We start from the raw sequence: 24,570 nt of genomic DNA, 5'->3' as shown, positions 1-24,570 counted from the left end.
CTGAAGCCCTGTGGAGGTGGGATGTCACCATGGGAGGTTTGGGTGCTCCTCCTCTGAAACAAGCCAGACCCAGCGATGAGCTGGTGATGGGTGACAGGAGGGGTCATGGTGCTGTGCAGGATGTGAGTGGGGATTTGGCCTTTCACCCTTCAACTCTGCCCTTGGCTGCTTCTTTCTGGGCAAAAGGAACTCTGGGCAAAAGGAGCTCTGCCCATGGGCTTCTGGCTCCCAGGGATAGATTGGGCTGGCACTGAGGATCACAGCCTGTGGATGGTGGTGGGTGCCTGTGGAACACGGCTCTGCCCTGGACGGTTTGTCCCTCTCTGAAGGTACCATCCTTACCATGTCCCTGTTTCCCTGCCCTGGGTCTCAGAGCTGACAGCGACTGCAGTGCCACTTTCCAAAGCTGTAGCCACTCATACAGGCCTGGTGGGCATTTGCTGGGCATCTGCCAGGCAGCCTGCAAGTGACCTCACCAAAAGCTCGTGGGAAGAAAGGCAGAGGGGAACCGAGTGCACTGGTCTCTCCATCCCTGCTCTCCACGTGCCGGGTTTCTCCAGCACAGACACTCAGTGCTCTGTGACCCCATCCCTTGGGGTCTCCTGGGGCTGCAGCACCGGGGGATGGCCATGCCATGCCAGTGGCTCTGCTTGAGCAATAGCTGCATTTCACAACATCCTTGCTCGGCTCAGGGATGTTGCCTCTGGCAGCCAGGACTTCCCTGGATCCAGCACGAGATCTGCCTGCATCAGCAGCTGCGGGTTTCCTGTGCCTGGACCCCAACAGGAAATGAAAGTAACTGAATCATTTCTTCTTCCCTCACCTCTGTCCTGCAAGGAGAGATCAGCCAGCCCAGCTCTCCCAGCTGGGAGCTACGGGGGTGCTCCCCCCTTGCCCCTACCTACCTGCACCCAACTCCTGCCCCTGTCTCCAGCCACTGTGACAAGAGCTGTGACCTGTCAGGGCCCCAGAAGTGTTGCCTTTGGGGTTTGATCCTGGAGTGATGGATGTCTCCTCTTGTGCATGGCTGCTCTGTGCTGGAGCCCTGTGCCAGGGCCTTGGGGTGCAGGAACGTGTCTCTGTCAGGCTCTGCTGCCAAACCCAGCTCTGCTCCACTGAGCACCTGCTGCTGCCGCATGCAGGGACTGCTGGTACTGACAGAGAGCTGGAAACTGGGCTGTTGCCTCTCAGTTTCCACTGCCCCTTCCCTGCCTTTGATGAGAGGCACCAGCTGTGCCACTGGGTACAGGTGCCACAGTGCCAGTGGCACAGAGGAGCAGGGCGGTGGCCGAGCAGGAAGCCCTGTGGATCTGGGGACGCCCCGCCTGGCTCCACACGCCTCCCTCGCCAGAGGTTCCCGTTTTGGCAGGGATATAAAGGTGGTGTGGGCAGGGAGAGCACAGCACTGCGGGAAGCCAGAATGGGAGCGCAGAACCTGGCAGTGGCTTGCGGGGCGCTGGCCTTGTGCCTGGTGCTCACCACAGCCACCAACCCCGGCTTTGTGGTGAGGATCACCCAGGCAGGCTTGGACTACGGTGGGTTCTGCTTCTGATTTCCCTCTTTGCAGATGTGCTGGTGGCAGAGGGGTAGAGCTGGGCCCTCTGTGAGAAGTGCAGGGTCCTGGGGCAGGATGGGGCTTCTCAGCCATGGGTGCCCATGTGGAGAGCACAGGACCCTGGGTCAGGATGGGAGAATCCTTGGACGGGGTGCCGAATGCACCATTGCCCGGGGCTTCCCCTTTTACATTCATCTGCCCCCCTCACCCCCCAGCTTGATGGAGCCCCTGCAGAGGGGACCAGACCTGTGGGGTCTCAGAGAGCTGCACCCAGGTGTTGAGGGAGGGGCTGGTCCCATGGCACATGCCCAGGCAACTGAGCCATGAGACCTGGAGGAGTGAGCTGTGGAGGAGAGAGGAGGTGGGGAGCTGCAGGGTAGGGAAGTGACAGAGATGGATGGGCCCTGTGCTGGTTTTATGGAGGCAGGCAGAGCCCTGGCTCCAGCAGAGCACAGTTATGGATTGAAATACACTGTGTGAGAAACAGCTCATTTAGCTGGCAGCTCTGCCAGCCATGCAGGAGAGGACGTGACTCCCCTTCCCAGACAGAGGCAGGGAGGCATCAGCACCCACTGATGCCGTGCTACTCCTTTAGGACACAGGCTCCATCCAGCTTTTCCTGCTGCACTGAGCATGAAGCAGCCTGGTGCCTGGGACCTCCCATGCTCCTCACACGGCGCACAGCCTGGAGAGTGAGGACTGGGACCTCTTTCTCCTTTCTGTGGCCACCACCTTGCCCTGGGGCTTGCAAGCAGGACACCAGGCAACCTTGTCTGGGTGCTCACAGGGCTGGCTCTGTACAGGGAGACTAACGTTAAAGCCCACCTGAGAGGTGGAAAGCATCACCTGGATGATCCTTCCTCTGCACACCTAAAGTGTGCTCCAGCTCCTGTGGCAGTGGTGGCAGTGATGCTCTCCCCGTGTCCCTGCAGCCCATCAGCATGGAATTGCGATGCTGGAGAAGAAGCTGGCCGAGCTGACACTGCCAGACATGTCGGGAGACTTTCGTGTCTTGCGTGTGGGAAAGGTGCACTATGAGCTCTCTAGGTGAGCCCTGCCAGCGCCCAACCCAGGCGATGGGCAAGGGGAGGTGGGGAGGGCAGGGACCTCCTGGAGCAGCGAGGAGCATCCTGTCACCTCCACAGCTCCCTGAGATGTTGGCCCTGTCCCTGGTACAGGCAGAGATGTTCCTGCTTCACCCCCTGCCCAAAGGGAAAAGGGAACTGGGGTGATGGTACTCTGGGTGTGGGTGGAGTTTGTGAAATCGAAATCCTGGTGGTGGAGGTGACCTTGCCCATGGGACTAGGGCCCCCCACCTCCACACAGAGGAGGAGCCCAGCCCCTGTGGATATCCCAGCTCCCTGCTGCAGCAGAACTGGAGCTGGGGCACTGCAGTGACTCCCCAGCCATGTACTCCCACTACTGTAACATAACTTTTCTTTTTATTCATTTATTTTTAGACTGCGCCTTCGCAGTTTCCACCTGCCCTACTCACGGATTTCCCCTGTCCCCAACATGGGCCTGCAGGTTGCCATCTCCAACGCCTTCGCCGAGCTGGATGGGGACTGGCGGGTGAAGATGCTCTTCATGTGCGTGCCCAGCTCCTCCCCTCCCTGCTTGGGTGCTCACTCTGTGTCTCCCTCTCTGGGTCTGGACAGATTTTTTCCTCCTCTCCCTCTCCTGTGTGTTTTGGGCAGCTGTCACTTTGCTGCCCCAGATATGATGGATAAAACAGGGTGGGAGGCAGGAACAGGACACATGATGAGAGAGTTTTGCATGGACTCTCAGGTCTCTTTTCCACCTCCCCTACTTGCTCTCACTCTCCTCCATTTAAAGATTACGTCTCCTAGTTTATGTGCCAGTGAAATTTGTTTCCCCTGAGTTTAACAACTTTCCCAGTCTCCCCTGGATGCACCATACAAGGAGGAGTCTGAGTTAGATTGATCCATCCCAGAGCTCATTTGAGGTCCCTTCACCAGGCCTTGGCATTGAGAAACATCCCTTTCTCATCCCCCTCTCCCTGCAGCCGGGACCATGGCTCATTTGACCTGAAGGTGGAGAATGTCTACATCAAAATCAGCCTGAGGCTGGGCAGTGATGCCACTGGGAAACCCACCATCAGCACCTCAGACTGCAGCACCCGCATCTCCAAAGTCCGGGTGCTCTTTTCGGGCAAATTCGGGTACGTGACTTCACTGGGAGATCTGGAAGCACTTTGTGTTGGCCCATTTGCTGTGGGAATGTAGCCCTGCCATTGGAATGTGGCCCTGGTGCAAGGAGTAAGATGTTGGGATATCTGAGCTTGCCTGGTCTTAAATCTGGCCTGACTTTCTCCTGCTGTGGCTGCACATTTAAGGGGGTTGAGGGCGGTTTAGGCAGATACCAGACTTTTGTGGTTTACCAGCAGGTCTGTTTGCAAATGTAAACCCTGAGGCAAAGCCAGAAGTCAAATTGGTGTGGGAACGATCTTCCCAAGGTCCCACATCTCTAGGGTCTCCCTTTTATGGGCACATACTTCTGCAGCAGTCCCTGAGCTAGAGACAGGGCTCCTCTCTGTGTTTCTCTGCAGGTGGCTTTACAACCTCTTCCACGGTGCTATTGAGTCCAAGTTCAAGAAGATTTTGGAGAGTAAGGTATGTGAGCAGTGAGGGCAGGGTTCTGCATTTTTCTGATGGTTTTTAGCCCTCACTTGTAGCTGATGTGCTGGAAGGATCGGAGCAGATGCAGGGATGTAACTAGAACCAGAACACAGGGCTGTGTTGCCAATTGGTGAAAACCAAAGGAACAGGCATTGCAGGCTCTGTAGCATCATGTGTCTCAGGCTGAATTTGAAACCTGCAGCCTTTGCCAAAGCCCAGTGTAATTGGTTCCTAATTAACAAAGACTTTTCTTTCCATGTGGTCAGTTAATTAGATCTTATGCCTCAGCCAAACTCATTGTAACAGAGGGAACCTGATCAGAGCTGTCCTTTAACCAGCCGTGCTCTGGAGGGCTTTGGGGAGCACTGGGGGGGAAACTCTCATTCCTGGATTTCAGACACTTGCTGTTTTGTTTTACGGAGGGGGGTCAGGGAGCCCTGGTATTGCCACCTGGTACAGACACCGACATGCAGGAGACCTGCAACAAGACATGGAAACAAGCTGTTAGCAATAATTACTACAAGGATAACTGGCATGAGTTACAGCCTCCCTGGATGTGAACCTTGTTCAGGAAGGAGGCAGTTGGAGAACAGGCAAATCCCACTCCTGAGGCAGATCCCATCTTGCCCAGGCACTATTCCCAATACCAATTTCCCAAGGCCCCTGGGGGCTGGGACAGCAGATGGCCTGGCAGCAGGAGCCACGCTGGGACTCAGAGGTCTTTTCTGCTGTTTTGCCGCCTTGAAGGAGGGCAGCTCTGGGACTATGAGGGGACCCTGCTGCCCTCTGCCTCCCTCTGGGCACCCTCTGCCCCCCCACATTCCTTAGTGTCTTTGTGTGAGTGATGGGGCGAGGGGTGGGGGGCAGGAGAGGGTAGGGGCTGGGAATGCACTGCCCTGGAACTCCCCCCACACAGCTCAGTCCCGACCAAGCCCGGGCAGCCTGTGTCTGCCTCCTGCTCTCACTGCACATGCTTGGACAGTCCTCATGCCCCCAGTGCTGAGGCACCATTCCCGGGGAGATCCAGCTCACAGGGAAATCCAGGTCATGGGGAAATCCAGGTCACAGGGAAATCCAGGTCAAGGGAAATCCAGATCACAGGGAGATCCTCGTCACTGGGACCAGGGCTGTGTTTGCCTGTCTGCAGCAACGTCCTTGCAGGAAGCAATGGGGCTTTTCCAGCACAGACAGACAAATATCACTGGGCACGGGAAAGAGCAGCAACCTGCTGTCTCTAAGGCCATGCCCAAGGCTCTGTTCCTCCTCCTCCCTGGCACTGCCCAGCCAGCAGCTTCATCACTGTCAGTGTGGTCACTGCCCCTCCACAGTGCTGCATCTCATCATCAGCTCTGCAGGCTCTATGCCTGGTCAGAGATGATGGCTGGATCCTGCTGGTAGTTTCTGTGATAATACAGGGAAAGCACTGGAAGGAGCTTTGTAGATTTTCTCAGCTACCTGCAGGACTGTGCCCCGCAGTAAATTTCCTGGATTAAATCCCCACTAATGCCAGGGCTTCAGCCGGGTATGACAGCAGCAAAGGGATGTGCTCTTCTGTCCTGGCATGGGGTTGTAGGAGCTCAGGAAAGCTCAGCTACAGTGCAATCAGTGCTTCTGCCCCTGTGGGGTAGGTTAACCTTGCTTTGGCCAAGTTCTGGCAGCTCATGGTTCGTTCCTGCAGTGGGGAATGGTATAAACCCTGCTTGTGTCTTGGACACTTAATGTGCTGTCTGATGAATGGAGACAATCATCACTGTGTACTCTTTTATTTAAGCAGGCTTTGTTAAGGAATAAACCCAGCAGCAGGCAGCAGAGCAGGGAGTGTGGCCTCTGCTCTGAGTGGGGGCTGTGACCTGGCTGCCCCTGCTCAGCTCTGTGGCCTTTCCCTCACAGGTCTGTGACAGCGTGGCCGAGTCTGTGCACAGTGAGCTCCAGACGTATGTCCGGACCCTGCCAGGTACCAGGGGGCTGCACGGGGGTTTAGGACCAGTTTTTCCTAGCCTTTCCAGCCATGAGGACAGCATTTTACCTCGTGTCTACTCCCCCCCTTGTATTCCTGCACCCAAGCTGGGAGCTGGGGAGGACCTGATCAGCAGAGACATGTCACTGTGCACTTTGTTTGGCTGCAGAGACTCCTCCAGGAGCTGTGCTCTAGGACTGGTAGGGGCTTGGACTGCCTTAGCAGGGACCACCCAGGCCATTCCTCAGGTCCAGGAGTTGGTTTGCATGGCTGAGAAACAGCCAGGAGGAAAATGGGATGTTTTGCTTCTAAACAGAAGCAAGCACACGTGCAGCTGGTACTGAGCTGATGCACCAGGAAGCCCAGATGCAGCACTGCCTGAATGCCAGTCAGGGTGATCTGTTCACAGATTCCCCAGCCATCTCCCTCTCGCTCACCTCTCTGCCTCGTGTTCACAGTCACAGCCAAGATAGATGCCAGGACTGGGATTGATTACTCCTTCGTGGCACCCCCAGTTGCTACTGCCCAGTCCCTGGACACAGGCCTGAAGGTGAGAGGCTGCCCTGGGGACACTTGATTTGGCCAATGCCACAGGTGGGTGGGTATCGAGGTTTTGGTACCTGCTACAAATGCTGTTTGCCAGCCCGAGTCAGCAGCTGAGCTCCACCGCTATTTGCCCTCCTTCTCTAACTCTCTCCCTTCTCCCAGGGTGAATTCTACTCCCTGGCCCACCGCTCCACTGTCCCCTTCTCACCACTGCCGCTGTCCTTGCCCTCGGATCACAATCGCATGGTTTACTTTGGGGCCTCCAGCTACTTCTTCAACACAGCCAGCTTCGCCTACCACACGTCCGGGGCACTGGTCTTCGAAATCACGGATGCCATGGTGAGTGGTGCAGGAGGGATAAGGCTGGCCCCGAGCCCCTGGTAGGGATTCCATTTGCTGAGGAGCTCTGGTGGCAGCCAGAGGTCTTGGAGGACCCCCAGTGGAAGAGCTGGGGCTGTGGGATGGGGCCAGGCTGTTGAGCACAGCAGCCCATGGGGATGGGTGGGCTCGCCAGGGGCTCTGCTGTGCCACATTGCCCCAGCGTGACAGTCCTCTCCCTGCAGATCCCAAAGGATGTTGATTTCCACTTGAACACCTCCACCTTCTCAGCCTTCGTTCCCCAGGTGAGTAGTCCAGCCCTGCCTCCCCAGAGCACCTGTACACAGAGGTGTTCTCCCCCAGCAGCTCAGATTTGTGCCACTGTCCCCACTCTCTCCCTGCTTCCATGCAGCTGGAGCAGATGTACCCGAACATGCCAATGAAGCTCAGGCTGTCCACCCTCACTGCCCCGTTCCTGAACATTGGACCAGGAGGAATCTCACTCAAGCCCGTTGTGGATGTCCAGGCTTATGCCATCCTTCCCAACTCCAGCCTGGCTCCTCTCTTTGTCCTCAGCCTGGTGAGTTCATGAACAAGCTGCAGCAGTGAGGCAAAGACAGAGTTTGAATTGTGCTCAGTCCTGTTGCCCAGCTCCTGCCAGGGGAGGTGCCACGTGCTGTCCAATGCAGTGGGGGTCCCCAACAGAACAATACCCAAGCTGACAAATGCCAGGTTTAATGCTGGGTGCAAACATGCCCCCGGATGGGCAGCAGTCCCGCTGTATTTCAGCTGGTCAGAGCTGTTTCCTGGGTGTCTGGTTTGGGGTGAGGTGGGATGGTCACTGCTGGAGCTCTGTGCTCTCTCCCCAGACAGGAAACGTGTCTGCTGTCATCGACATGAGATCTGGCCACATAGTTGGGAGCCTGAATGTGGGCAGGTACGGAGGGGAGCGGCCACTGCTGGGCAGGGGGTGGCTGGGGGTGTTTCTGTTCTGGGCTCCCAGGGACAGAGAATGAGTGGGGAGGTCCCAGGGATGTGGACCTGGTGTGGAGGGGATGAGCTGAGGCTGGAGGGAGCAGGATCTGCATGGCCATCAGTGGGTGGAACTGCTCCGTCCACTGGGACATCCCTGCTCCCTCTGCTGGGACATCCTCCACAGCACCACTTCTGTCCCTGTGCAGGATCAAGCTCTCTCTAAAGGACTCTGTTGTTGGCACTTTCCAGGTAAGTTATCCTTGACCATGACCAGAGTCCCCAGTATGGAGTTGAGAGCCTACTGGGGACCAAGGAGAGAGCTCATTGCCCCTGCCCCCCAACATGGGACCTGGGGGTGCCCTCAGGACCCCACACTGATCCTGCCTCAGCCTGCAAGGCTGGGAGAGGATGCAGAGCCAGATCCATTGCTGCTCTTACCCCTGCACTTCCTACCCTGCCAGTGTGGCCAGACAAGGCTGCTGGTCTCTGGCAAAGTGTGTGCCCATCCTGGCTCTTCATCCCTTTTTCTTTTCCTAATTACCCTCCAGTGCCTGCACATCTCCTGTCCTGCAGGCTAAAGCTTTTCCTCCCCTCTCCCCTCCCCGGTGCGACTGCTGCAGTCCATAATGAACATCTTTGCTTCCGATATCCTGCTCCCCCGTCTTAATGGTGAGAACCTGCTGGGGGGAATGGGGGTGCTGGAGCAGCCTCCGGTCGGGTTGCTCCATTCAAGCGGTCCCAGCTCACTAATTAAATCCCCGTTTCCAAGGCTGATCCAGGGGTAAAGCCCACAGAGTGTGCAGGAGGTGGCTGTGAAGCGGTGGGATCCTCTTGCCACTGTGACATGCTCCCAGCAGCACACGCAATGGAAAAAATGAGCCCTATGCATATCTTAATGCTTTCCAGACCCTCTCCCCCACTCCCTGTTTCTCCTGCCTCTCCAGCAATTCAGGCCAGAGCGGGGCTGGCGGCTGAAGGGGCCCAGGGGGCTGTCATGGCACAACACGCAGCCCCCAGCCCTGCCGTGGAGCTTGGGAGGAATTTCCTCTGCCTGCCCTGCGAGCAGCAGAGGCAAGGAAGGGGCTGGGGGGAGGAGGTGGCTGCCTTCTCTGCGTGGCCAGTGCTCCATTCACTCCCCATCCCAATGCAGCTATGTGTTGTCTTTTCCAGCCCGGTTAGATGAGGGTTTCCCTCTGCCACTGCCCGACAGGATACGGCTCTTCAATACCTTCGTAAGGTTCCACCAGGTGAGTGAGGGGGAGCAGCTGGGGACCATCCTGCCACCCCTGAGCCCCTGCCAGCCATCACAGCCTCCAAATCCAGTTCCCACAACCATGTTGGGAGGGAGCAGGCAGGAGAGTGATCCCAACAGCCCAGTGGCAAACCAGAGCCACGCTTTTCCCATCTGCACCGTGGATGCCTGGGGCAGCATCACATCCTTCTCCAGTTCTTGAACCCGGGGCTTGAATTTCCCACAATACTTTTTATAGCATCTTTAGCAGCAGTGTCAGCCCCCAGCCCCCTCCCTGCCCCATGGGCAATGTCTGTTGGGATGCTGTGAGGTGGGACACAGCTGCTCCCTGCAGGGCATGGGAGCCTGTCAGCCCCTGTGGGAGGAGCTGTGCCGGGTCCTGGGGAGCGGAGAGAGCCCCTGTGGTGGGGAGCCTTAGGGAAACCCCAGAGGGGTGTCACCACAGTGGCTGTGAAATGCCTCCAGAGCCTGCCAGGGTGAAAATTAGGCACAGGGGCTGGCAGAGCCACGTGCCAATCCCGTCTCCCTCCTGGGGTATGAGGGGTGTTGGGGAGTACAGCTGCCAGGGCTGGTGTCAGTTCAGCACTTTCTCTCTTTTTCCCAGAATTTCCTGCTACTTGGAGCAGACGTTCATTTCCAACCTAAGGCATGAAGATAAGGCCATGAGGGACCTCCAGCACTGAAAATACCCCCTTGACTCCTTCACCTTTCCCTCCCCCTGGCCCTACTGCAGGAGACAAACACCACTGATCCTGCCATGTCCTGCACTACTGCCCTGGCCTGGACTGTGGCCAGGGGCAGCAGCACCCCCAGGGCTGAACCCCCCATCCCCTCACTGGGGCCTTACCCAGTGCTACTGAGAGCTGGGGGTCCCTTGCCCCCAGCCACCCCTTCCCCTCCGGCCCTCCTCATCCCAGGGCCTCTCACCAGCAATAAAGGCGCTGGCGCCGGGGCCGTGGTGTCAGTGTCACTGTCCGTGCTCGGGGCCACAACGGGCTCTCTGCACTGGGCCAGGCAGGAGTGGGAGTGGGAGCGGGACCACTGGGCTCATCTGTTCCCATTGTCACAACAATGTTGAGGCCCCATGGAATGCCTGTGCCCTGCCGTCCTGTCCCTTCACTACAGCGAAGACCCAGTGGAGAAGGACCTGAGGGTGCTGATCAACAGCAGCTGAACACGATCCAGTGTGTGCCCAGACAGCCAAGGCCAGTGGCATCTTGGCTTTTATCAGGAATAGTGTGGCCAGCAGGACCAGGGCAGTGATTGTCCCCTTTGTAGTGGGCACTGGCGAGGTCACACCTCAAGTGCCATGTCCAGCTCTGGGCCCCTCAGTTCAAGAAAGACACTGAGGGGCTGGAGCGAGTCCAGAGAAGGGAAGCTGGGGAAGGGTCTGGAGAACAAGTCCTATGAGGAGCAGCTGAGGGAGCTGGGGTAGTTTAGCCTGGAGAAGAGAAATTTCAGGGGAGACCTTCTCACGCTCTACAATTCCCTGAAAGGAGGTCGTAGCAAGGTGGGGGTCGAACCTTTCTCCCAGTCAAGCAGCAATAGGATGAGAAGATCTAGTCTTAAGCTGCTCCAAGGGAGGTTTATGTTGGACATCGGGAAGAATTTCTTGGCAGAAAGGGTGATTAGATATTGGAATGGGCTGCCCATGGAGGTGATGGAGTCACCAAGTCTGGAGCGCTTAAGAAAAGACTGGACATGGTGCTACATGGTGGTGTTCCGACATAGCTTGGACTTGATCTCAGATGATCTCGATGACCTTTTCCAACCTAAATCATTCTGTAACCCCACGATTTTCGCGGCGGTGCCGCGCGGCAGTGGGGCTGGCCCGGAACGGCGGCGGGGCGGAACGCGGTGCCGAGGGGCGGGGAGCGGCGGCCGGGCCGCTTTTGTCGGCCCACCCGGCCGGTCCGTCCCCCAAAGCGCCCCCCCAGCCGCGGCCATGCTGCCCGGGGCCCGAGCGCTGCGGGCGGCGGGGCTGCTGCGCCCGCCCAGGGCCGGGCCCCGCACCGGGGCCGCCCGCAGAGCACACTGCGGGCCGGGACAGCGGCCGGAGGGGCGAGGGGCCGCGCTGCCCGCGGGGCCCGACCTGCGGCACTTCCTGAAGGCAGCGGCCGTGAGGGAGACGGGGCCGCCTCCCGAGACGGGCTCTGCCCCCGGGGCCCCGAAAGGTCTGTGGGTCTGCAGGTCCGGGGGGCTCGTGGGGTCAGCCGAACGGGGGGGAAGCGAGTTGTTTCGGAGCTTTTGGGGCCCTGAGGGAGTTTTGGCACTAGAAGGAATTTAGTCCTTGGCTCCGCACTGGTGTGTCTCCCCCGCCGTGGAGCTGGGCAGGGAGTGGGTTGTGTGCCCCCCGTCACGGATCTGGGCAGGGAGCAGGCTCTGTGTGTGTGTCCCCACCACGGAGCTGGGCAGGGAGGGCCTTCCTCTGGCACCTGCCCGCGGTGTGTGCTGGGCTGTCAGCGGGGCTGTGGCAGAGCCCTGGCTGCTGTGCCCTGTGGAGGGGACGGTTTTCATTGCACTGAGAGTTGTATTTCAGTAAGGACACAACAGCTCCACGGTCCAGACTTGTCGTGTTGCAGAGACATGCTCTGAGCACATGGGCTTCCCGGAGTGTGTCCTTTGGTTATCCTTTGTGGGCTGCAGGTGAAGGCAGCTGCTTCTCTAACTCCAGTGGTGGGATTGAAGGCTTCTTCCTATAGAGAAGGTCACAGAACAGGCTGTGGATGGGAGCTGAGCAGGTCCCTGACTGTGTTGCAGTTTACCTGGAGACCTATGGCTGCCAGATGAACGTCAACGACACGGAGATCGCCTGGGCCATCCTGCAGAGGAATGGCTATGCCAGGACAAAGGAGCTGGATGAGGTAAGGCAGCACCTTGACAGCTCTCCTGCAGCGCAGGGCTGTGGGGGCCTCACACCCTGGCTGTGCCTGCAAGTCCCAGCTTTCCTCTGGAGTGCAGTCCTGCAGGATGTTGTGATTTTTGCGATTTGAGTTCTGCGGAGTGGAGGAAACTACCTAACAAGTGTGGTAGAAAGCTGTGGGTTGTCTTTTTTCTTTAAACTGCTGGGCTCCCTCTCAGTTGGAGAAGGATTGGACACAGCAGGGTCCTCCTGACTCATCTTTGAGTTTAATTCTGTCATTTAGTGGAAGACTCTACTTGTCTTCTCTTACTTTCTTGCACTTCTGTTTGTTGAAACCCGCTGTGTGCTCAGGCAGGTCTTTTTCCCTACCTTAAGTGAGTTTTATAGTCTGCCTCTTCAGGTTACCCAGGCAGGGCATGAAAAACTTATCATCTGGCTTTTATGAATTCTTCCTTTTTTGTTGCTTTTAATCTAGGCAGATGTGGTTCTCCTTGTCACCTGTTCCGTGAGGTAAGGAAACTTTTGTTGTTACTGGCTTTGGACAGTGTTTAAGGAATTTCCATTTGAAAACCAAAGCAATACATGTGTTGTGTGAGGAAAGGAGTGTGCAGGTGTGAAAGTGACTGTTTAGTTGAGGGTAGAGCTGGCTGATGCCACAATTTACAACATTATTTGTGCTATGAATTGCTTTTCTATGTAGTGAGAAGTTGTTTGGTAGTGCAAGCTCTGTGTATATGCCATGAGCAGTGAGAGACCTGCGCAATCAGTGCTTTAATGATTTTATTTTTTAATATTCTGTTTTCTCTTGAAGTGGGTGTGTAATACAGGGTGTCTAATAGTTCAGAAGTGTGAGAAATACAGTTAAGGGCAATTTGATATAAATACAAAGGGAACTTTGCTTGGTTTTTTTGAATGGGGAAGATCCTGAATGCTCACTGTCACTTGCAGTGTAGCTCATACTGTGGCTACGGTACTTTTTTGTCCCCAAGAGTTTAGTCTGTTTTTTCTGCAGCATAGATGCTTCCAAGCAAATAAAGTGATAATAGATAAGACAGAGTTAAGACATAATCCCCACACCACAAATGGCTTGCCATCGGGTCCGTCAGGTGGATGATTCCCTCCCTTTAGCTGAATTCTCCTCAGAAAGTGCTTCAGGTTGGGGCAATTTTAAAGTGCAACAGCTAGAACAACCGGTTTTCCTGGCTCCCCAGGGAGAAGGCAGAGCAGGCCATCTGGAACCGGCTGCAGCACCTCAAGGCGCTGAAGGCCCGTCGGCAGCCGGCTCGTGCACCCCTGCGCATCGGGATCCTGGGTACCACCAGCCTGCATTCACTGTTCCCCTCTGGCAGCACCCGCCTTTTCCGTGGGGTGAAAGCAGCTGGGAAGGGCTGCAGGGCTGTAACAGGGGGTGGGCACTGCCTAATGAGGACTCTTCTCCTTTGGCTGCAGGATGCATGGCTGAGAGGCTTAAGGAGGAGATTCTGCACAGGGAGAAGCTGGTCGATATCGTGGCAGGCCCCGATGCCTATCGCGACCTGCCCCGGCTGCTGGCTGTGGCAGAGTCTGGCCAGCAAGCTGCCAATGTCCTGCTGTCCCTAGATGAGACTTATGCAGACATTCTGCCTGTCCAGACTAGTGCAGGTGGCACGACAGCATTTGTGTAAGTACCTTCTCCCAGTGCTTGTTTCTGTGGCTCTGGTTTGGAAATCTGCTGTGCAGAGCAGACGTGTCGGTGACAGCAGCGGCCCAGGAGATGCAGTGCCTGGCTGCACTTGCTCCCAGCAGCCCAGAGGCATGAATTTACCAGAATGTGTGTTTTCTGCTGCTTCACTGTGTGACTGGGAACGTGGAGAGCCTGCCCCAAGCTCAGGCTGTCATGGACTTCTCTCCCTCACCTTTGGGAATGCTGACTGCCTCAGCCTGATGCTGCACTGAGTGATTTCTGTCCCACTGGTGTCTGTGCCTCTCTCATCCCCTGCTTCCTGTGATGCCCTGCCCTAGGTTCTGTTATTTTTTCTTCTAATCTCAGACACATTGTAACTTCTGTTGATTTTATTTCTGTTTGTTTAGTTTTGGTAATAACACTCCCAAACATGAAACCTCATTCTGCTCTGTGTGGCCATAGCATATGGAAGGACAGTGGGAAGGACCTTTGATCACTGCCAGGCTGCAGTGGAAGTCTGTTCCTCGTTCTTTCCAGCTTTCTTGGGAATGTGCATGAAGAATCAGGAGGTGTTAACTCAGGGCAAGCCAAAGGCAGGGTGGGTGGAGGGGAGTGTGAGGTAAACTGCAGAGCTGTGCCCAGAGCTGGTCTGTGTGCAGAGCTGGCTGGAGGCAGCAGTGCTGGGCACAAAGCAGGGCAGGATGCAGCATGGATGGTTCTTGCAGAGCAGTCGTGGTGTGACCTGTGCTTTATGTCTGGGCAGGTCCATCATGCGGGGCTGTGACAACATGTGCACCTATTGCATCGTGCCCTTCACCCGAGGCCGGGAAAGGAGCCGCCCCATCGCATCCATCCTGCAGGAAGTGAGGATGCTCTCGGATCAGGTGAGGCAGAGCCTCTTCCCACCTGTCCCAAACCATGGGAGGAAGGGTGGGTTTTGGTAGCAGTGTTTTCAATGATACATTTAACCATCTCTATCTGTGGAGATGAGGTTACTCTGGGGTTCCACCACTGGTTTTTTGATTCCTCTTGTAATACTCCATGATAGTTAGGGAAAGGAGGGCTTCCTTGGAAAATCCTTCGAGTAAAACCATGACTGCCCTTGCAGCTTGTCCATCCTACTCAGGTTATATTTTTTCCTCTCTTGTTTGTTTTGTAGGGAGTGAAAGAAGTGACCCTCTTGGGTCAGAACGTCAACAGCTATAGAGACCTGTCTGAGGTGCAGTTCCAGTCAGCAGCTGCCCCAGGCCTCAGCCGTGGCTTTAGCACAGTCTACAAAGCCAAACAGGGAGGTTTGCGCTTCGCACACCTGCTGGACCAGGTCTCTAGGATTGATCCAGAAATGAGGATCCGTTTTACCTCTCCACACCCCAAGGATTTTCCTGATGAGGCAAGTGTAAAATAAACACCTGGACCTCTGCTTGCAGGCAGGGAGGCAACTCTGAATTGTGAGATGTGGACTGTGCTGTCCTCCCAAAGGGAACATGAAATCCCAGACTGGGAACAGCAGCTCCTGGGACAGGGATGTTGGGGCTGAAGCTTGCAGATTTGCAGCTTGCTGGCTTTTACCCAGGCATTCTTGGGACCCTGGTAGAGTTGAGCCATCTGGGACATCTCCTGGTCGCTTATCACAGGTCCTGCAGCTCATCCAGGAGCGACACAACATCTGCAAACAGCTGCACCTCCCAGCCCAGAGCGGGAGCACACGAGTGCTGGAGGCCATGCGGCGAGGGTGGGTCACCCCGCAGGGAGCCCTGTGCCCTGCCCTCTGATTTGGGGTGCTGGTTTCTCCTCACCGGTTCGTGGGTTTCCAGTGAGCAAATCCATGTGCTGTTCATTGCAGATACACAAGAGAAGCGTATTTAGACCTTGTGCACCACGTGCGTGAGTCCATCCCAGGTGGGCATTCCCTTTGGCTTCATCTGAGCTCAGCACAGCTGTATCTCACTGTCCTTTCCTGAGTGAAGCATTCCTCTCTTCCATGAGGGAAGTGTACAGTCATGTCTCTTACAGGAGTGAGCTTAAGCAGCGATTTCATCGCTGGGTTCTGTGGGGAGACAGAGGAAGATCACCAGCAGACCATGTCCTTGCTGAGGGAAGTCCGCTACAACGTTGGCTTCCTGTTTGCTTACAGCATGAGACAGGTGAGTGCAGGACCTGGTGGAGAAGTCTGTTACCTCTGGGCATCTCACCTGACTACTCAGTGCTATTTCTCACAATAACACAGTTTTTAAAAGCTATTGAAAATCATACCCAAAGTAGTATAGTGGTAGATTTTTTTTTCTCGCAGGCAGGACTTGTAGGGCATGGGGTTCTGCAAGGGCTGTTGTTGTGCCTGGAAGGCTTCCAGCTCCTCTGTGGAGTGTCAGGGTTGGTTACTGCTTGGTGACCTGGCTCTGCAGATGCTCCAGAGCGATTGCAGGGAAGCAGCTCTGTCTGCAGAGACCCAGCTGCTGGTGCTTTATTTGCTCATGAGGACTGTGCTGAGGGAGCTGGGCTGGAGCCCAGCTATAGGGACTGTCAGTTGAGTCAGAAGGTATTTCCATGAGAAGAGTGGATAGTTGATAAATCCCCATTAGAATGCTCTCCAGAGTATGTGATGCTGACGGGGAAGAGGACAGGAGGTTGGGAAACATAAGGAAGCAAAGGAGTATAGAGCACGTTTCAGCACATGGGACTAGAACTAGAAGAATCCATTGCCTGTCCTTGTGGACAGACAGGCACAGGCACATCCCACTCAGGAGCTGCAAAACTGTTTCACAGCCGCTGATACTCAGTGCCCTACATCAAACCTTCTGCCTAAAAGGTGGAGCAGAAAGGTGTGAGGAACTTGAGGACGCGGCTGGTGCTGAGCACCCGGAATAATGCCGTTGTGAATACGAACTTAAGCACGTGGGAAGCCGTTGCTGGAAGAGCAGCAGAGCTGGCTGGGGTCAGACAAAGCTCTGAGCTCAGGATGGGTGTTGAGGGGCCGCACTGGCTCGGTGTGTTTGCAGAAGACCCGGGCGTATCACCGGCTGCAGGACGATGTGCCCGCGGACGTGAAGAGGCGGCGGCTGGAGGAGCTCATCGCCGCCTTCCGAGAGGAGGCTGCCAGGGCCAACGCGGTGCTGGTGGGGCAGGACCAGCTGGTGCTGGTCGAGGGGGTGAGTGCCTGAAACCAAGTAGTCCTCTTCCACTCTTGCTGGCCCTGTGCAGAGCAGTCACCACTTCTGCCCTCCCTTCTCACTTTCCCCACGTAATCCCAGGACTCCCCAAGAGTGTTTCTTCACCCTTAAGCAGACAGCTTGGTTTTTCCAGAGCGTTGAGCTGAGCACAAAGGATGGGATCAGTTAGGGATGTGTCTCTGGCCAAGCACAGAATTAGTGCTTTTGGGGTGTGTGTCACCCAGGAGCTCTGGCCACAGGGCTCTGTTCCAGGAGTTGCTTAACGGCGTGGAATGTGGGTTTAATTATTCCCGAGGCAATAAAGCCCAGCAGTGAATCAGAGCGATTGCCATGCAGGTAATGTTCCCTGTCCTCCTTCCAGCCCAGCAAGCGCTCTGCCTCGGAGCTGTGTGGGAGGAACGACGGCAACATCAAGGTGATCTTCCCTGATGCTGAGCTGGAGGATGCTGCGGACTGCGGGGCTCCGGGCAGAGCCCGGCCGGGGGACTACGTGGTGGTGAAGGTGACCTGCCTGCAGTGCTGTTCTCTAGAGCAGCTGCTGCCAGAAGAGCCTAAAATTAGAGTGGATCCTCCCCAGCCTTTCCATGCCTGAAGACCTGTGTTGTTTCTTTCAGGTGACCTCTGCCAGCTCACAGACCCTGAGGGGAGTTCCACTCTGCCGGACAACCCTGTCCTGTGCTGCTGCCTGTCGCTGAGGGTCCCTGCTGCCCGTGGATGGAAGCAGCACATTTTCTCCAGGAAGAAACAAGAAAGTGTTGTTAGGTGGAGATACAGTAGAAAACAGGGAGATATATGTATATTAAAATTTATTTGTGAAATAATAAAATACATACATATTTCTGCTTTGGCTACAACGTACCCCTCGTAGATGTGTGCAAGTTTGTAGGCAAAAGGGGTGGAAGGTGTGTGTAAACTTGCCAAACACAATTGCTGTGAGATTGTGTGTTTTGACTTGCTCTGAGGCTTGATCCACCCTGGCAGTGCTGCAGGTCCATCCTCTGACTGCGACCACATCTTCTAATACAGCCCAGCCTGAGAGATGCATGTGCAGAGCAGGTCCTTCCTACAAGCTCGGCTGAATATAGGAGCTGCAAAAGCTGGTAGTGCCTGAAAAATACAGCTCCAGTTAGCTGCTGGAGAATAGTAGGGGTACTGTCAAAGGGGACAAAGAACTGAAAGAACAGGAGAACATTGATGAATTTTCTCCAAATATTGGCAAAATGCTTGGAAAGTGGAGGCAAGAACCCGCACCGTGCTCGTGTGTTGGAATGTCATGCTGGACTGTGGAATGTAAAATGGTGTTTAGCGTGCACCAGCGAATCTGTTGTGTCTGAGGCTGAGGGAATGCAGCCTTGCCCTCCTACTGGGGAAGATTGGATCTCAGCTACAGAGGTTTTCCTTGTCTCCAGGCCTGAGGGATGCATGGTAAGATGTGGCTGCCAGCCAAGGGTCAGCTCTGGCCTCTTAAAACTTGGTGTGCAGCTCTGTAATCCAAACATCCCTTTGCTCGCTAAAGAAGTGGTTGAACTGATTTAAATGGCCAGTAAGTTCTGTAAGTGCATCTGACAGTTCCTTGTTTTCATCAGCCTGCAGCTGACCCCAGCTGCACCATGTCACATTCCAGCCTGCTCTGCAAAATTCAAACAAGGACCTGTGACCTGCACTTATGAGTAAACTGAGATGTGAGAAAGGATCGCCCCTTTTCATACAGATAATCATGTCATTAGAAAAAAATCTTGTAAAAGGCTCTATCCAGTGACCAGTTTTGAAGGAACAGCTGGTAGCAGAGCAGTCTTATGTGACTTTGCAGAATTTTTAAATAAACATGAAAGGGTTTTGCTCGAAAGCCTTCTCTCCTGCTCAGCTCTTTCTGGGCTATAATTGCATCTCTTTGAAAACAGCATGGTTCACTGAATATTCATTAGACTTCAAGAAACAAATACATTTTGCTTATTATCTCAGTGCTGAGTCCCTTCTCCTAGAAGTGAATCTGCACAGTCAGCACGGTCCCTGAGGGCTCTGAGGTGCTGACAGGCACATGGGAAGGTGTCTTCTGCCCCGGTTCACAAACCAGGGCCTGGTCCTCTGCTGCCCAGTGAGGATGCACCTTTGGCGTGGGAGGTTTTTCAGGAAGAGGCAGCAGTTTAAGTTGAAATCCCAAAGGCAGCAGCAGGATGTATAAGCATCACCCCTAAGAAGAGACCCATGCTGAGGCCAAGGTTTGTGTGGCTAATTAACCCTGCCGGGCAGTGGCCCAGTTTAACTGCCCTGTGGCAGCTCTTCAGCTCATGTTTCCCGGGCATTTTGGGACCGTGACCCAAGCCAGCACCCCTGGAAAGGGCTGACACTCACCTTTCCCTGCTCGTTTTGACCTTCTCCCCACGAGCACCTCTTTCAAGTGGGAAATGCAGACCACGGTGTGCCCTCCCCCCTCCATCCTGCTATGAGGCCATCTGCGGCCGTTTTACAATCATTATTTTAAGAGCGGGAGACTAATGAGGAGGAGAGCTGGGTTTTACATTTTGATGAGGAGGTGATAATGCTCAGTGCACGGCCTCCCCAGGGAGCCGTAGCACTCACCATTTGCTTTGCCTTTTTAGTTTTATAGGCCTGGGGAATGAAGACTGAGGTTTTAAGGCAGCAAAGCATCCATTAGGAAGAGCTTACGGTGACCTTGGAGACTGAGTGAGTTCTTTGGCACTGCCTGAAAGCATGTGTTGTTTTCTTGAGCTGAGGAGGAGGTAGGATGCAGTTTCTGTGTCTCTTGTCAGATTTGCTCCCTGAATCCGGCTGTTGGGAAAGCTGAGCTCACACCTCGTGCTGATTCTTGCACGTTTCTGTTCCCAAGGGACGAGAGCCCTGAACTCCCCCGGACCTCACATTTCCCACGCTGATGTTCAACCTGTGCCTTCTGCAGGTGCAAGTGTTGCCTTCCCAGCCAGTCGTGCCCTGGTTACACCCATGGGCAAACACTTAAGGAGGCATTTGGTGGATCAGGTTTCCCAGCACAGACCTGAAGTGCTGGGATGACATTTACTTTCCAAGCAGACGTGCCCTGAGGCATCTCCTGACACCGGGATTTCGTAAGGCACAGCCTGTGCTTTCCTTTATGCTGGCGGGGTGTGTAGGCAAGGCTGGACATCCTCCTCGCACAGAAATAGCTTCACCTGGCAGAAAGGTCGCTGTCAGGGAGAACAAGAGCCTGTTTGTTCCCTGGAGCCCCCTCACAGAACGAATCTCTTTGTGCTCGGGGAGCAGAGGCACAGACTGCGGCAGGCACTTGCAGCCTGTCTTCACTGCTCATCACTGGCATTTACTGGCCCAAGGACAGTCTCAAAACTGATGCCCATCACTGCCTTCACGCCCCTGCCCAGCCTTCTTCCTTTCTCTAAGGCTCTCAAAGCAACTTGGGCAGAGCACTGGGCTTTTCCCAGCATCAGAGCTGGCCAGGGTGTGTCACGTCCTTCCCCAGAACCCCCGGAGCTCTGCAGTCTGTTTTCCCTCTGCATGTCATGGTGACGGTGGAGGGAAGGACGGGTGTTTTCCCTGATGGCAGCCTTGCAAGCACAGTTTGCTTCAGGTCGGCCAGAGCCTCGCTCTGCTGTGGCAGGTGACAAGGAATTGCCTCTGAGCGATGCCAGCAGCCTGCCAGGCTGTGCCGGAGGGAATGCTTTCCTCCCCTTCTCTCACAGGTTTTCACTTCAGCAGACAGGCTCCATGTGCCTGCCAGCCCATTCCCCCAGGCCTCCTCCTCCTCCTCCTCCTCCTCCTCCTTGCTGTACCGTGACTGCTTGTGGGCTGGGGATCCAGAGAGGTTTCCTTCAGTGGCTTTTCATCACCATTTCTGAAGCCAGATCTTGGCACAGAGCTTAGGGATTTAACGCAACATAAAGAGCTTTCAAAAATGTTTTCCAGTTCTAGAATCAGATCTGTCTTTAGTTCATTCCATTCTGGAACTGGCAGCAGTTGGGTTCTAGCAGGACAGGTACAGCTGCTCCTACAGGTTCCTCTGCAGCCAACAGCAAACTCCGTGCTCTGCTGGAAATGCACCAGGCTCTGCCTTGCCACTGCCTGGTGCACTCCTAGACCAGCCCCAGGCTGCCCTGCAGCCCCCCAGGGTGGCATTGTCGTCTGTCCCCAGACTCCTTCCATGTCCCTGTGCAGTCCTGGAGCACTGTGGGCTGTGACCTGCATGGCAATGACAGAGGCACCAGTGGTGAGTGGCTGCTCTGAGTCCTTGGGGTTTGTGAATTCAGAGGGTATCTCACAGTCTGTCACAGGCTCTGCTACTCTCTAGGGCCTGGGAGTCCTGTGGCTTTCCCTCCTCCCTTGTGAGCAATTTATTTCCTTTACTGACAGGCAACTATTGACTTCTCATTCTCCTGAAGATGAGATGTCTTGTCTCATCAGGTTTAAATTAGTTTTATCTTTAGCCTTTCCTATTAATAGGCTCTCATCGTGGTGTCATTACTTGATATCTATTTTCTGATGTTTTTCATTAATGGCTCTATATCTTCCAGATATTTTTTCAAGTATTTTTTCCCCTGCTGCTGAGTTATTTAACAGTCAGGCACAGATCGGAGACGTGAAGATGGTCTGATGCTGGTCAGAGACAGTGTGGAATGGCCCAGTGACTGTTGGGTGTGTAGGGCAGGGCTCTTGGGCTGTGGTGGGGCTGCACCTGGGGCTGTCAGGGACCACCACTCACTCCCTCCCTGTCTCTCTGCATCCCTCTGATCCCAGGCTGAGCTCTGACATGCCTGAGGCTCTCAAGAGCATTAGTCAGTAGAGGAATTAAAATGCCTCCCATGAGGCAAAGGTGCTGCAAATCTTTTGGACAACTGTATCTGTGAAAAACAGAGGACTGCTTTCCATGCTTTGTGTGCCTGGCAGGGGCTCTTCCCCATGAGCAGAACTTCCTCTAGAAAATGTAAAAGGGAATTATTTCACATTGTTTCAAGGCAGCCCCTGAATGGGGTCCCTGTTCCTGCTGGGTCAGAGCCACCTTCCCAGGCAGCCGGAGTGGGGAATCTGCCACTGCCACCAGGAACATGGAGCAGACAGTGCTGCCAGCACAGGCACAGGCAGGGCTGCCAGCCTGGGGACAAGCAGGGTGGCCAGCCTGGGGACAAGCAGGGTGGTCAGCCCAGCCGAGTGCCTTTTTCTGTGGGGGGTTTTCTCATTGTGTCTTCAATGGTGTCAAGAGCAAAGCCCGTCAGTGTTGAAGGCACCCAGATCTCCTCAGTCTCAGTAAGACTAGGGACATTTTTTCCTTGGGCTTCATTCCCAGGAGTTGCTTGCACAGGTGAGGAGGGATGCGGGGCCAGGTCAGCTGCGTGGGGAGAGGATTAATGCAGGAACCAACCTCGTTGCCCTACGTTTATTTTCTCACATTAACGAGGAGGAGAAAGGCACCCAATTCCTTGAGAGCAAACCCAGGCATGGCAACAGCCTGATGCACAGTGACATGTTCAACGGAGCTGTCAGGGTACTCAGGGATGCTGCTGGGGGGGGGTTTGTTAGGGTGGTTACCTGTGAGCCAGGTCACTGTGGGGATCCCACGTGTCCCACATGTGGGAATTACAGAGAGGCTGCAGGACCAATGATTTGCAGCAGCGCCTCCAGCACAGGGCTGAGGGTGATTAATATTCAGTGCACTGCCATGAAAATGAACAGCCAGACAGGACTGTCCTCCTCCCCTTCCTGCATCCATGAGGACAGCGAGGGGAATGTCTGGAGCACGGGAACAGAGACAAGATTTGATTTTGGTTGGGCTGATACAGGATTTTGAGACTACACAAGATGCTTCATTCTCTTTTGCGTTTAGTGTCTTTCAATCGTTTCTTCTCTTTTTTTTTTATGTCATCTTTCTGTTATTTAATTACAGGAAGTTTAAAAAAGAATAGTAGGAGGCCTTGTTTGAAGCTATGAGAACCAAACAGGAGGCATTTGCAAAACCAGTTTCTCTTTAAAAAGGGGAAGCGTTCTGGTTTTCATTAAAAAAATTCTTCCCATAATTTCTTATCAAAATTCTGGTGAAAAACCCTTTTACTGTTGGCAGGAAAGCTTTCCCCATCCCATGTTCAGCGTGGCAGAAGCAGTGGCAACACTAACAGCACCCAGGATGCTCTGGACAGTGGACAGGTGCCCCAGGACTTGGGGGACAAAACTCCCACAGCTGGTGACATCCTCAGTGTTCGTCCTGCCCCACCACTGCTCCTTGCCTGGCATCTGCCCTGCCCGGGGATGGCTCCTCCATCTTCCACCGTCTTCCTGGGGCTCATTTCTTCCCGTGTTGGGTGGAGAAGTTTGGAATAGGCTCAGACCAGCTGATCCTGCGTCCTTCCAGAAGTGGGCTGAGCTGGGGCTGAGTGTTCTCATCCACCAAAGCAGCTGACAACAGAGAAAAGCAGAGCCACTGGCACGGCCAAGGCCACTGTTTGCCTTTGGGGCTTTGGTTCTGCACTGACCTGGGCCAAGGCAAACCCTGGCTGGTGGCCCCAACCCTCAGGTTGTTGTTCTGTTGTGCAACCAGCAGCAGGGAGCTCGGGGTGGCTGCTGCAAAATGATCCCTGTGGGCAAACACAGCTTGGGGTGCTCTGGGCAGGAGAGTTGGCACCACTTGGAGCTCTGCTTGCACAGGCACTACCAGCCCCAAGCCAGGCTCCAGCCACGGGGCTCTGTCACAGGTCCCTGCAACATCCATTCCACCAGCCCTTCCACATATCCCAGCCACTGCAGGGGAACCTAGTGGGGTTAAAGGAACCTCCAGGTGCCCCCAGCCCCAGAAAAAACCCCATCTCTGCCCTTGCGACCAGGACTTGCAGGGATCTGGGGTGTTCCAGAGTCACCTGTCCTGGCACACTGGGGTCAGGTAGTGCCAGCAACAGGGACATCTCCTGTTGCAGGCACCATTTGTTATTAATGTTGGTGGGTCAGGCTGGTGTGGGTGCTGCCACTGGCTCTGCAGGTCTCACCATGACTGTTGGCTGCTCAGCCCTCGCTCTGTGGCAGCGGAGGTGGGATCCAGCCCAATGGCACGGCAGCACCTGGAAGGGTTTGGGGTTTGGCATTTTGTCTCTAAGGTTACTGAGGGAACATTTACACCTCTCTTTGCAATCATTCACAGCCAGTAAGCCTGGGATGGGAGCTGGCACTTTCCTTCTTCCTCCTCCTTCTGTTTCCTTAATAACTGGAAACCAAAGGTGCCCAACGATGCGTTACGGATTCAATCGCTTGGGCCAAGGCACTGCCACCCCTCCTGTCCTCGCTCTCACAGCCATCAAAGGGCACCCAGAATCTGCTCTTCATCTTTGTGCTCTGAGCACATGCAGCTCATTGGCATCAAGATATATTTCCTGGAGTCCCCAGCGTGTTGTGTTGGTGTTACTGCAGCCAGAGTGAAGATCAGGGGGGATGCAATGGGTGCAGCCCAGACATGCCTAATGACCACATCTCCTAATGACCACATCTCCTAATGACCACATCTCCTAATGACCACATCTCAGTAGTGTTGCCACCTCTGTGATTAACTGGCAGGGTGGGGCTGATGTTGAGCTGCTCAGGGTATCAGGGTATCTCTTGCTCACAGGCTGCCATGGTGAGGTAAACGGAGGGAGGAGCAGCAGGAGAGGC

The 24,570-nt window shown here is 55.0% G+C and overlaps 2 protein-coding genes across 2 annotated transcripts; both read left to right on the top strand.

Moving 5' to 3' along the window:
• The first annotated feature begins 1,389 nt into the window (after positions 1-1,389).
• On the top strand, positions 1,390-10,195 carry LOC116795549 (bactericidal permeability-increasing protein-like). Its single transcript, XM_032705318.1, has 15 exons — positions 1,390-1,535; positions 2,488-2,602; positions 3,016-3,144; positions 3,582-3,737; positions 4,125-4,188; positions 6,085-6,148; positions 6,610-6,701; positions 6,860-7,036; positions 7,261-7,320; positions 7,428-7,595; positions 7,885-7,952; positions 8,197-8,238; positions 8,595-8,659; positions 9,161-9,237; positions 9,847-10,195. Exons 1-15 carry the CDS (start codon positions 1,421-1,423, stop codon positions 9,892-9,894), a joined length of 1,440 nt encoding a protein of 479 aa, XP_032561209.1. The 5' UTR covers positions 1,390-1,420; the 3' UTR covers positions 9,895-10,195.
• Positions 10,196-11,187: 992 nt separating this feature from the next.
• On the top strand, positions 11,188-17,697 carry CDK5RAP1 (CDK5 regulatory subunit associated protein 1). Its single transcript, XM_032705250.1, has 13 exons — positions 11,188-11,416; positions 12,003-12,106; positions 12,581-12,615; positions 13,317-13,417; positions 13,555-13,765; positions 14,532-14,652; positions 14,928-15,158; positions 15,403-15,500; positions 15,612-15,667; positions 15,782-15,912; positions 16,765-16,914; positions 17,297-17,437; positions 17,550-17,697. The coding sequence occupies exons 1-13, from the start codon at positions 11,188-11,190 to the stop codon at positions 17,628-17,630; spliced, it is 1,689 nt and encodes a 562-aa protein (XP_032561141.1). The 3' UTR covers positions 17,631-17,697.
• The last annotated feature ends 6,873 nt before the right edge of the window (positions 17,698-24,570 follow it).

The sequence above is a fragment of the Chiroxiphia lanceolata genome, chromosome 17 (assembly GCF_009829145.1).
Source record: "Chiroxiphia lanceolata isolate bChiLan1 chromosome 17, bChiLan1.pri, whole genome shotgun sequence".
NCBI lineage: Eukaryota > Metazoa > Chordata > Aves > Passeriformes > Pipridae > Chiroxiphia > Chiroxiphia lanceolata.
The sequence above is the reverse complement of the archived record's forward strand: the minus strand, read 5'-3'. Positions and strand labels throughout refer to the sequence as shown.

Coding starts and splice junctions, on each gene's coding strand:
- LOC116795549 (XM_032705318.1), top strand. CDS start 1,421: ATGGGAGCGCAGAACCTGGCAGTGGCTTGCGGGGCGCTGGCCTTGTGC. Junction 4,189..6,084: donor AGAAGATTTTGGAGAGTAAG/GTATGTGAGCAG, acceptor TTTCCCTCACAG/GTCTGTGACAGCGTGGCCGA. Junction 7,037..7,260: donor TCGAAATCACGGATGCCATG/GTGAGTGGTGCA, acceptor CTCTCCCTGCAG/ATCCCAAAGGATGTTGATTT.
- CDK5RAP1 (XM_032705250.1), top strand. CDS start 11,188: ATGCTGCCCGGGGCCCGAGCGCTGCGGGCGGCGGGGCTGCTGCGCCCG. Junction 12,616..13,316: donor CTTGTCACCTGTTCCGTGAG/GTAAGGAAACTT, acceptor CTGGCTCCCCAG/GGAGAAGGCAGAGCAGGCCA. Junction 16,915..17,296: donor AGCTGGTGCTGGTCGAGGGG/GTGAGTGCCTGA, acceptor TCCTCCTTCCAG/CCCAGCAAGCGCTCTGCCTC.